General features: G+C 44.0%; 1 protein-coding gene across 1 annotated transcript in view; it reads right to left on the bottom strand.

The window, feature by feature from the left end:
• The window catches only part of mtmr11 (myotubularin related protein 11), a 30,846-nt gene that overhangs the window by 2,738 nt on the left and 15,317 nt on the right, over positions 1-12,791 (bottom strand). Inside the window, exons 5-16 of the mRNA XM_023964053.1 lie at positions 11,868-12,007; positions 10,646-10,730; positions 8,168-8,315; positions 8,001-8,088; positions 6,751-6,839; positions 5,600-5,727; positions 4,703-4,781; positions 3,936-4,006; positions 2,608-2,780; positions 2,035-2,205; positions 780-998; positions 237-533 (exon numbers count right to left, since the gene is read on the bottom strand). Coding sequence (XP_023819821.1) covers positions 237-533; positions 780-998; positions 2,035-2,205; positions 2,608-2,780; positions 3,936-4,006; positions 4,703-4,781; positions 5,600-5,727; positions 6,751-6,839; positions 8,001-8,088; positions 8,168-8,315; positions 10,646-10,730; positions 11,868-12,007 — 1,688 coding nt within the window. The remainder of the gene's footprint in view (positions 1-236; positions 534-779; positions 999-2,034; positions 2,206-2,607; positions 2,781-3,935; positions 4,007-4,702; positions 4,782-5,599; positions 5,728-6,750; positions 6,840-8,000; positions 8,089-8,167; positions 8,316-10,645; positions 10,731-11,867; positions 12,008-12,791) is intronic.

Here is a 12,791-nt window from a genome sequence, read left to right as displayed (position 1 = left end):
GTTTCTTTCACTTTCAGACCACAGTGAAGTCAGATTCAGGTTGGATATTGGACAGATTTTTAATTTTCTTTATGAGGTTCTCATTTACTGGACCTGCTGGATCGACACCTTTAAACCTGACAGAACAGCAGACTTCAAAGAATCTCAGTTATTCTTTTGATGAGCAAACACCCCCAGCGACAAAATGAAGCGGTCCAAACTGAAGCGCGAACTTAGGAAGCAAAGCAGACTCGTACCTGAGCATGGAGCGCCCCACGCAGGTAGCACTCCCTCCACAGGCCCATGCAGGGCACCAGGAGGAGGGGCAGCAGGGGCTCGTAGGCGTCTGCGGGTCCCTGAGGTCCACACGTGGCGGTGAGCTTCCACGCCTTCAGCAGCCTCTCCAGACCGGGCACGTTCTCCGTCGACGGCGCCCTCCGGTGGCTCTTCTTGTAAACGCCCGAAGCACTGCTCCGCCATGGAGGCAGGTTTCCAGGACAGGTGAAGGACCCCCGGGAGAGCAGGAAGACCGAGCCGGGGGCGGAGTCAGCCGGCTGAGGAGCAGAGCTTCAGCTCAAACATAAACGGATCCAAAAACAACTTTCAGAATGGTTCACGTTTGGTTTTTCCCTAAATTCCACCGTTTCAAACTAAACTTTAGGCACAAGTCTTTACTAAAAAGGATTCACTCGGATCACAAGTGCTTTATTTCTAACGGAAAATCAATTTCCTGAAATCAAAATTCCTGACTGACACTCATCAAAGTCAGAGAGAGTCTGACCTTCGTCCCGCGTTCGTACCCTGTGAGCGTCCAGCTTCATGTTGAGGTTTCCGTTGAGCAGGGGCTGCGGTGGGGGCGTGGGGGGGACAGGCTGGGTGAAACAGGCTCGTCTGTCGGCGCTGTACTGCAGAGCCCAGTCCCACACCGGAGGAAGAGGAGGGTCCGACGGGTCCGAGGAAGAGTCCGGCTGCAGCGCGTCCCTCCAGCCGTTGACGGGCGTGTAGGACTGACCCAGATTCTGCAGATGGTCGAGAGCAGAGCGGCGGACTGATTTCAACCCAGAATCTGTCTTCATCCATCCTTTGATCACGTGAACCCAAGCCTACTCTGAACCAAATGCAATGAAGTGACCAGACCAATGAAAAAGTCCTGTTAATGCAGTTTGAGACAAGAACGTTTCAGCTGATCCTTAACAAAAGGGTAAACCTACAGAGTAAATCATATTTATCACAGGTTAAATTAGGGATGCCCCAATTAGTTCTTTTTTGTTCCGATCCGATTCTAAGTCATTTGATTTAGAATATCTGCTGATACCAAATACTGATGTACGACAGAATATCAGGGCCGTCATAAAAGCAAGACTAAAAATAAGAGAAAAATGTCCTAAAATTATGAGAAAAAGACAATATTTTACACAGATAAAGTCATAAAGTTATGCGGGGGAAAAATTATGAGAATAATGTTGTTAAGTCAGTCCTCAGCAGGCCTGTAAGCAAATAAATAAAAATTCTACCTGTCTTTTTCTGGCCCTTAAAGACTAAAATGTTTGTTTTTCTTGATGTAAACCAACATCTCTCGCCTGTTCTCATCAATGTTTGGTGCAGCGGGGGCGGAGACGATCTGGACTGAGTTGATGTCCCTGTATAGTTGCGGCTGTTTTTTTTTCAGATGTTTGTTGTATTCCACGCTGCCTTACCTGCACCTCAAATGCTAAACTCTGCAGTTTGCTATTCCAGAGATTTCGCGATTGCAAAGTCGCAGATTTGTTTTTGTGCGCCTCATGCTCAAACTGCTGCCATATTCTGCTGATGTTCATGAAATGCCAACCTTTACTAGGGTTATTTTTTGTGATAAAAAGCTTGGAATATATAGATCAAAATGATGAGAATACAATATTAATTTGAGGATCCAATAACTTCTCCTGATCAAGTCTTGTACAACACGATCGGATCAAGATTATCCCTGCTTTAGATGTTTGCTCCTGAAGCTAGCGCCATAGAAAAGGGCAGACGTGGCCGGCTGGGGAACGTTTCTCCATCTGACCTCCTCCGTACCTGCGATCGCTTGCATCTCTCTCGCTGACAGTTCCCCAGGAAGGTGGAGAAGAGCGGCAGGTGGATGCTGTCGTGCAGAGCCAGCAGGAAGTCGCCGGTCAGCTGGAAGCGAGACGGGAACTGGAACCAGAGCTGCCAGACGCAGTCCAGGAAGAGCAGAAAAACCGGAGCCTGGAGGGGAGGAGATGCACCACAGGAAGTTGGGATGAAAGGTGGAGAAAAAAAAGAAGAAGACAGAAATTCTGCACGGCTCCTCCGAACATCGCAACTTTCAAGGTTTTTTATAGTTAGGAATTAAATTTCTCACACAGATGAGAGCAATGGGATGATGGGAAATCAGATCCTTTAAAAAGCTTTTTTTGTCTTAAATGCTGTCGAGCAGGAAACACGTCTTTCTCCAACACAGACTGTGTTTGTTTGATCTTTTCTAGATTAAAGTCAGACTCCATATTGAAGACGTAAGAGATGCTGATTTGATTTGGGTCAGGTGGGAATCCTTTCCGGGTCACGCCGAGGCCTTTCTCCAGATTTGGTGTGATTGAATCAGGACCTGTGGGTGGGTGAGCTCCTCACCTCCTCCTTGTCGTTGTCCCGGTGGTAGTTGATGCGACTGTAGAAGCGGTGTCCCGCCATCACCCACTCCTTCTGCACCAGGCTCTGAAAGCCGTGCTGGCTCCGACAGTGCGGGTCGCTCATCACCTGCACCAGGCTGGACACCACGCAGCTCATGTCCCGGTCCTCAGGTTCTGCAGAACCAGAGGAAGACCACGAAAGCCTCAGTGGAGAGTTCAAATGGTCACTTTACTTATGCAAATCTATAAAATATACCCTTTTTTTCCTTTATCATTTTGATTTTTTAAAAACTTTTCAGCTTCAGATCTCACTCTATAGTCTGGATGTTGAACAGATCAATAAAACATTTTTTTTTTCTTTTCTCTGGAGCATCAGAGTGACTGAAAGTGAAGCAGCAGAGTCCTTCAGTCATCCTGCTGCTTCACCGTCTGATGAGGAAATTCAACATTACTTCTCAAAGTGCTCAGCAGGGACCCTGCTGGGGGACAAAGTCTGTTCCCTCTGCAACGAGGAAGAAGGTCAGCGCAGCTTCAGAATATCCAACTGAACTCAAATGTTTCCTGTCCCACATTCTTCTGTGACTGGCTGAACGTATTTTTTTATTTGTTTATTCTGTTTTAATGGTGGCCAAACACCTGAGTTTCTCTTAGCGTCACTTATCCTCCCGACTTTTTGGATTTGGCCTGTTTGTTCCAGAAGGGGTCTTCTGCTTTAGGAGTGAGGAGCTTCTTCTGCTGCTGCTGGATGAGGAAACACCACCACCACCTGGTGGGTTTATAAGGGAGGCTCAGGCGGTGTCACCCCCCCCCCCCCCTAGAACATCTGGGGGGGGGTCGCATAACGGGGGGCATTAAATGCCATGTGGCATTTAAAATCTATGGGGTTTCCAGATGAAATGATATATTTTTATGTATTTTAAGGAGGCTGTAAACACCCAGAAGATCCGGTTTCACCCAGAAAAAAAGCTCTTCAGAAGCTACAGTTGGTTAGATGTGGTGAAGGTGATGTCTGACACATTAATAGCGTGACTCAAACATGTTTTAAATACTTAAAGTGTTTTTACCCTTCAAAGCGTCGTTTGAGCGTTAAGGGCGTCCGTGGATCACCGGGTGAAAGCTCAAACTAAGGATCTGGAGATATGTTTCAGCAGGATGCATATCTACTCTTTTTGGTTCTGCATTTTGCATGAGAGCCTCTCTAGCCGTCTTTTGTGTGGACCTCTGGGCCGTGAGGCTCGGTGGAGTGTGGATGTTCACAGCTCCTTCGGGGCAGGGGGAGGTGATGTGAATAATGCATGAACAACATGAGCCCGGCGTCATGTGACTCACCTTGCAGGGCCACAGTCAGGTGACCGCTGCGGAGCAGACAGGCCACCTCCGAAGCTTTCCTCAGACAGAGCCTGCAGACACACAGGCAGATGCTAATACACCAGTAATAACCACAATAAGGTTTTTTTAAATACATAACCAGTTATAGATTAGGAATACAACCCGAAATGAGATTCAGTGCAGTTCACAAATCCACCACTAGAGGGGGTATTACATGCGTTTCCTTTCACTTCAATGTAAAAATCCAGAAAAAGATTGATTTTATGGCACATTTACAACTACTTCAGGTTGCCCAAAGAGCAGCTCAATATCTAAAATTAGTATAATATCACCACATAATGCCAGAACAATTTTCATGCATGAGTTTTTTTTTATTTTAATATTTTCCTGGACTTCTTAAGAGAACCAAACAGAATGTTTGAACACTTCGCTGGTTGACAGCTTTTTTTTTTTTTTTTTTAGATAGTTTTTAACATGTTTCCAACCACTGATCCACAGAGGTTGAACTGGGCAGATCCACTGGACCCGCTGGGGTATTGGGGCAGCTTTGTGAGTCCTGTGAGCCGATTCAATGGGCCAGAGGTTAGGGCTCATCCCGTTTCCCTGTCAGTCTAACTCTTTACCTCTCTTGGGTGACTGTTGTGCGCGCTCAGGGCGCCTGGGCCCGCCTGACTCCACACCTGGATGCCTTTCATGTCAGTCAGACTTCTGTGTTTGCACATGAAGCGGATGTACGGAGTGGAATCCTCACTCAGACGAGGCGTTACCTGACGTGGTCCAGCCAGTGGGTGCTCTCCAGCGTCGATAACCACTTATCGTCGGGGACAGACACAGATGTGGAAACGTCTGCAGGTCAAAGCAGGACAACAGCATCAGATGGGTGCCAGCCGAGGTAAAGGCCATGACCTGTCGGGGACTGCAGCCGTTCTAGAGACATTCTTCAATCAATATGTGTACTTTATTGTCCCGTGATGGACATTTGTCTTGGGCTGAGGAGCCCACAGCTACAATGTAAAGAAAGAAAAAAACAGAATACACAATAAAACAACACCCATAAAAACAGAGACACTTGCTCTAGACCGTTCACAGTTCGTTCAGCAGTCTTAGGGCTGATGGAGAGTTCTTAGAACTGTTGGTTTTATATTTGGCTGCTCTGAAGCGTCGTCCGGATGCTAATAGTTCAAAGTGAGGAAATCACTGAGGATTTTATGAGCTAGACGTGTCACAGAACACTCATAAATTTGCTGCAAAGATGGAAATTCGCGTGTACCTGTGACCTTCATGGCTGTCCTCACCATCGTCACCAATCAAACCAGACACACAGACCGTGGCGGATAACACTTTCAAGCACCGATGTGTAAAAGGTCCACATTATTTTGCTGCATAGAGCCTCAGACAGAAAGAGTGGATCCTTTGGGCCAGACGGGCACTGAGAGTCGGTGTGTCAGAGCAAACGTGAGAACGCTGAACCTTTACACGCCGTTTGTGTGAGAAAGGATGGAGTTTGGGCGCCTTGTTATCACCGCTGCTCCTCAGGCAGGGAGGGTTGTAGACATTACAGAAACACTTTAAAACTCTAAACAGAACCTACTGGAACAGACGTCCTTCAGGCTTTTGATAACCCTTCAAAAGGACAAAAAGACTTGTGTTGTGCACGCACTCACCTCCCAGACAGAGGGTGCGCAGGCGGCTGTGCGCCAACTGGATGTCAGAGGGGGAAGGCAGCTCGTCCCCCAGCTCCACCACCACGCACAGCGAGTTCTGGCAGCCGAACAGAACCATCTCCAGGTTCCTGCGGAGCAGGACGCCTGCTGTGAACAATCTGAGCTGCTGCAAGGCCACAAGGCCGATTCCTGTGCTGTTCTGCTGTCTCATCTGAGGGTGAACACAGTTCAGTGGTCTGCGGGTTATCGTATTAAAAGCACAGAGTTTTCATCTTCCCTGTTGGGAGGATTACAGGAAATCTGTTAATTCCAAACCGCATCAATAAAATTGGCCTCATTGAAAGGGTTCAGGGTGAATTTAGGAATCCTTCATCCCTTTTGCTTTGGTTTGATGCTTTTCTGGTGTCCTTTGAGCAGCACTTTGCTCCGGATTAGGGCTGCATGAGTATAACGTAACGAGAACCTCGGATGTGCTACCAAAAAAAAAATCAAGTTTGATTATCTGTGACGTCCAATTTAGTTAATCTTTATTTATTATTATTACAAATTGCAGATTTTAGGCGTATAAACTAAAACCAAATGCACTTCTGTCAAAGGAAGTAAATAAATGCTCAACGTGAAGGTTGTCGTTTTCAATTTAAAAGTCTAAAGTGTTTTGTAGATGGAAAATATGAGACTGAAGTTCAGTTTACACAAATAGGTTCTGAAAAACTGTTCTGTTATAAATATAGTCGACACTTTGATTAAAAAACTAAACCAAATTAGAAATCTTACTAAAATCTCATCATCAATTAGGTGACGTCATGTGACTGTCTGCTTGCTAGCATGGTGGAGAAGTTGTACAGAAATGTAAAATGTTAATCTAAAGGAGTTTTTTTGGTTTTTCCCTGATAAAATCAGTTTGTCAAACATGTTTTCTGTTGGAACCACTGTTGTCAGTTTAGATGAAAGGACTCCCGGCCTTTTCTAGTTGTTCCTTTTCTATTGAGGTGTCTTCATTTACGGTCTCCTCATCATCGATCTACTGAAACTGTAGACAGCTAAACTCTTGAGGATGGAAAAACTGTTGTTAAATGATCCTAAACTACAGTGGGGCGTTTATGTTTTGTTTACTGCTGGAGTTAACCAGGAAGTTGACAGGACTCCCAGACCTGATGTCGTCCTTCTCGTGGTAGATGTTGTTCTGGAAGATGGACATCCGCAGGAGGTCGCTGCCTCTGGGATGCCGCCAACACCAGCGCTGGAACGCAGAAAACACGCCAAAGTCACCCGCTGTATGGCGTTCTTCAGGACTAAGGAACCGCAGATCTCAGCTCATTCGTGCAAAGATCCACTCAAAGGAATCAAAAAGTCTCAAAATTAAATTAAAAAAAAAGAGGTTAGAAAAAAATTTGGTAAGTTGTTTTACTAGGAGTTTAATATAAAAATACTTATAAATATATTTGTGAATAAATGAACTATTTAATTTATTTTCCTTGAAATAAACCCATTAATCACCTTTCTGGTTCAACAGTTACAACCGCAATTATTATTGAAACATTTTCTAGTTACTTTGTGGTTAAAGTACGATTCCGATCATCTTTAGATCCATTTTCAAAACGTTTCCAGTGGTATTTTATTTACAATGATGCTGTTTTTAGCCAAAAAAAAACAGTTGTTTTCTAGGATACAGTTTCTGCAGAGCAGCAGGAGTTCATTAGAAATTCACCTAGCTTCTACGTCACAACTATGACCTTTTACAGCATTTTTTCGTCTGCTCCTGTTTCACAATGATTTGAATATAAAATTATGAGGTTAATCTGAAAGCTGCTGCAGTAAAGGCCTGGCAGAGAATACAGAAGGAGAAAACCCAGCATCTGGTGAATTCAGGCTGTCATTCAGGCTGTCAATGAAATGAAGGGATTGTGTTTTAAAAATGCTTTACTTTTTCACATTTTTATGCAATCTTTTTGTTCAACCCATGGAATAAAAGCTGAAAGTCTGCAGTTGTTTTATTTAAAATTCACTGTGGTAATGTACAGAAACTAAATTAGAAAGAATGTGTCTCTGTCCAAATATTTATGGTCCTGACTGTATTTGTCCTCCATCATCAGAAAAATGCCATAAGAACATGTTAATAACACCATAAATTAGTTTTTATGCTTCCTTTTTTATTCTATTGTTTTAATGCTTAAAAACTATTGGTTTTCTAAAAAAAATTTTTTTTAAATATAAAGGAACAACTTTGTTTATGTAACACAAAGTGAACTGTTGTAATGGCAAATCAAAGCAGTTTTTATTTCATTGGGATTCTGGATTTGTCCTTATTTATTCATAGATGTTATGAATATTGTTTTATGGGACAGAAACTGCACATTTATGTACATAATCGTATGAAAATGAGCAGCGTGGTCAAACTCACAGGAATACGTCCTTCATTGAAATGAGCGAAGCTCTTCTTCAGCTCCGTGTCCAGAACCTTCTGAGGAACCACGATGAACCTGGACAGACTGACAGAACCGGAGACGCTGGGTGTACGGGCAGCTTTCGGCTCTCGCTTCCTGCAGAGATGCAGACCCGCCTTCTTACCTGGTCGACATTTCGAAGCGGTCGTTGACGGAGCTGACTCTCCAGCCGGTGGCGCCGCACCGCTCCAGCTCCTGCTCCCAGTCTGAGGCCGAGTCGAACCAGTTCATGCGGGCGTCTCGGCGCCGGTTGCTTAGAAACTGCTTCATTTCTGGGGGAGGAAAATTGAAAAGGCACGTCAGCCGAGGGTTGAACTCCTGCCAAACTTCTTTTCATGCTTGAGATGCAATGATTGGAGCATCCTTGTACAATCCGACACCAAATATTTTCACTTCTTAAAGTAAAGACAGTGTTGTATTTTACATAAAAATAGTCATGTAAATGGGACCCCCCCCCACCCCACCCCATAATTACACACTTTCATGAATATAATATTATGCAACAGGACTGTATAAAAAAATGAAAAGGCAAAAAGGTTGTGTTGGATTATAGGAGCAGACAATAAACAATCACACGCTTTACTGTTTGCATGTCTATGTCATAGGTTTTGGATTTTTCCATTCGCTTCTTTGTCGACTCCTAAAATAAAATGAATCAAAACACAAAAACTAAAGAAGACAAACAAATAAATACACATCCATACACAGATATATTATTCCATAATTAGAATTATTTATGAATTGTTTGAAAAATAAAGAATTAAAATGTAAAATAAATAAAAATACACACATATGTATATAAATATCTAAAGAAATTCCTAGATTTTTTCTCAATAAGCTAAAATGAAACTCTGAAAAGCAGCAGAAGACCCAATTCTAGGTTTGAAAGTTAAAACGGACAATAACTGATTCATTCAGTCTATCGTCATAAAGTTAAGCTGGTTTTTGTTGTAAGTATAAACGCAGATAGACTCCAAATTATTTATTTTTATGGAGGGAAAACTTTCTTTGCTGCAACAGAAGTTCAATGAGGAAGAAGGTGGAGCCTGACGGTGGTCAAACGTGGGCTTCTACTGCGCCGATGTTGCGGCATCATGAAATTTTGGTTTAGTAAAAGTTGGCAGAAAATTTGCTGCATTTTTGTTGTTACACTTATCATGACGTTTTAAAGGGCCTAAGTAGTGCAAAATCAACTTTTTGAGCTTTAAAGTGGTTTATACTTTATAATGTTCAATCCTTACAAAAAAAACAACCCCAAAGAGGTATTTTGATCCATTCACGCATTTCTGAGTATTCCTCTAAAAAGCTGCTCTCTGAGGACCAGCCCCTCCCTTTCCGGTGGTTTTTCACTTTATGACATCACAAAGTGAGGAACAGCCCCTTCCAGGAGGAGTCTGCAGTGCCAGCTCCGCCTCCAGGCTAACATACACGCCCACTTTCTCCGCTGAGCTAGCAGGGATCAGCAAAACGCCTTTATTTTCTATGCACAACACGCACATCCATCTTCACAAAAGTTGGGATGCTGGTATGTTTTCCGTGGGAGAAACGCAGACACGCTGCCGAGGCCGACTCTAGGTTGACATCATGACATGGGCGGCAACCACAAAGGTGAGAAAGGCGGAGCCTCAGAAATCAAGTCGTCTTACTTTTGGGCAGGAAAATGAGCTGAAAAAATAACAAATATTTTATAAAAAAAAATGTGTTCTTAATGTAAAGTAGGATCATATGTATGTATATTCTTTACTCTGAATGATATAGACCCTTTAAGCCAGACTGAATGAAGTGACCAAAACTTCTACTATAGACTGCCTGAGCAGACTCACCTCTACCCCAGGGCAAGGTTGAGTGAGGGGTCATGCACTGGGTTTCTTCTTGGGGGGGGGTTGCTGCATCATTTATGGAAGAGCTGCCAGTGAGGGCCGGACAGCCTTGTGCAGCTTTAACCTATATAGTGACATACTGCAGCGAGTTTCCTGTTTCCTCTGAAAAACCTTTAACCCAGCATGAGAATGAAAGGCTGCTTTCACCACAGAGCTCCGTAAAAACACTCTCCCACTGTTTCATTTGGGGAGGGTTTAATCATTCTTAAATCATGCTTTTTAATTAACGTCAACACCCGCCTCCCTCTGCACCACAGGCCCCACTTAAACACAGATTGCCTCCCAAGCGGCTCCGCTTTGTCTCCCATTAAAACGCTGCGTCGGTCGACTTTAGTGCCATCGTGGTCTGAGCAGGAACGCTCCTGATTCAGCATCATCCCAGAGGAGCTCCGTCTCATTTACACAAGAACAATCTGATTAAGAAACCAGGTGGTTTCAAACGGCTTCTCTAGTAAGTCCAAAACCTGGTTTACAGGGTTTAAGGAAACCTGAGGAAGATGGTGTCTGTAAATTGTGTGGGCGTTTGCTTCTCACTTCAGGCATGAATATTCAACGAATTCCCAACAGGAACATAAGCAGAAGCGCTCAGTTCATCCTGATTTTCCTGGCAAAAATCAACTAAAATTTCCAGGATTTTATAAAAAAAAAAAATTCAAGAGTTCAAGTTATTTTAGATCCTGACTCCTTAAGAATCCAAAAAGCAGTGAGGCCCGCGTGCTCACCCACACTTCCAAGCGCAGCGTTCTGGAACGATAAAACCGATCCGGGTTTGAGAGGCTGGTAGGTCTTGGCGATGGTGTAGGTTATCTGAGGAGGGAAAGAAAGCACAGAGCCCATCAAAACGACCAGGGTCATCACCTTTCAAGCTCAGTGGTCTACGAGGCAGATCATCTTCTCTGAGCAAAACTTTCAGCTCGGAGACGCCGATGTCCGACAGAAACCAGAGCCTTGAATCTGAGGAAGAACACGATCACTGAAAGACAGAGCGGCGCTCAAACATTCGCCGCTGCTTCGATCTCAGGATGAACGTGGGGCAGAAACCCCTCCCCTTCACACCGAATTTCAATGCTATTCAATTCAATTCAACTTTATTTGTATAGTGCTTTTCATGCTACAGAGCATCTCAAAGTGCTTCCCATAATAAAATAAATATTAGTAAAATAAAAAAACAACAAAAAAACTATGGTTAAAATAGTAAACATAGTAAAAAAAATAAAATACTACTAATAAAATAAAGAATAATGTAAGAATGTAAACAGCTACACCAGTACACTCGAAATGAATTGATGAGATTTATTAAAAAAATGTAAAAAATTGCACAATACCAGTGGCTGCAAACTACCCTCACATACAACTCTATACAAGCATGACAGCAAATCAACAGAAGGAGTTCACACAGTGACTTAATGTAGGACCAAAGGTTCAAACCTTAAAAGAGATTTAAAACACCCGTAAAACACACGAACTAAAACCTGTAAAGGTCAAAAACACCATATGAAAACAGCTTTTAGTATTAAAACTGGTAAATCTATCAGACATACAAGTTATCACGCGAGCACATCACCTTAAACATAAAACAAAAGTTCCAGGAAAACTCAAGGAAAACTCGCCATTCTAGCACATTTAAGGTTACCTTTTATAGCAAATGTTGCCAACTTTTGCAATTAGAGTATTGCACAGCTTGATATCACGATACATTTGCGATGCAGGTCTAGTTAATATCCTATTTCCTTTGTGTGCATATGGTTTTTTAACCCTCTGCCTTTTTTAAGTCTATTTTATGTAAAACACTTTGTGTTTCATCTAAATGAGAGCCGCTACACAAATAATAAGGTTGGAAGTTCAAATCAGCCTTTCCATTGGAATCCAGCAGAATTGCTGTGGTTTTCACGGTGTTGTTAGGAGAGTAGGAGCCTCCGCCTCCATCAGTGGACCTGGACTCACCTCTAACACCTGGGCGTCCGGAGTGAGGCGGTCAAACAGGAAGCAGATGACCCGCATGTCCCTGCAGTAAAGCAGCAGCTCCTCCGGAGTGAACTTCAGCGAGGAGTTTGGACTCACCAACTTGGTTCTGTTTGGCCCCACTGAGAAAAAACGCTAAGTTTAGCAAGAATACAACAACAAAATAAACATTTTAAATTAAAAAACACATGTACGGAGGTGCAAAACAAACACGTGTGTCCAAAAAGGTTGTTCTTTGGTTTATATTTTTTTACGAGGTTTGCTGTTCCTGATGAGTTTTATTTCTTTTTTCTCTTTTGTTTCCCCGATTTTAGCTTGCCATCTCGCGGTGGGTGGAGTATCCTTGCCCCAGGTGGAGGAATTTAAATATCTGGGGGTCTTGTTCACGAGTGAGGGAAGACCGGAGCGTGAGATTGACAGGCGGATCGGAGCGGCGTCCGTAGTTATGCGGTCGCTGTATTGGTCCGTTGTGGTGAAGAGAGAGCTGAGCCGAAAAGCAAAGCTCTCAATTTACCGGTCGATCTTCGTTCCAATACTCACCTATGGTCATGAGCTATGGGTCATGACCGAAAGAACGAGGTCCCGAATACAAGCGGCTGAAATGAGCTTCCTCCGTAGGGTGGCTGGGCGCTCCCTTAGAGATAGGGTGAGAAGCTCGGCCACCCGCGGAGAGCTCGGAGTAGAACCGCTTCTCCTCCACATCGAAAGGAGCCAGTTGAGGTGGCTCGGGCATCTAGTCTGGATGCCTCCTGGACGCCTCCCTGGAGAGGTGTTCCGGGCATGTCCCACTGGGCGGAGGCCCCGGGGAAGACCCAGGACACGCTGGAGAGATTACATCTCTCGGCTGGCCTGGGAACGCCTCGGGGTCCCCCCAGAGGAGCTGGAGGAAGTGGCTGGGACGAGGGA

This window comes from Oryzias latipes, chromosome 16 (genome assembly GCF_002234675.1).
Source record: "Oryzias latipes chromosome 16, ASM223467v1".
NCBI lineage: Eukaryota > Metazoa > Chordata > Actinopteri > Beloniformes > Adrianichthyidae > Oryzias > Oryzias latipes.
This window is presented reverse-complemented; position numbering and strand designations above follow the sequence as displayed.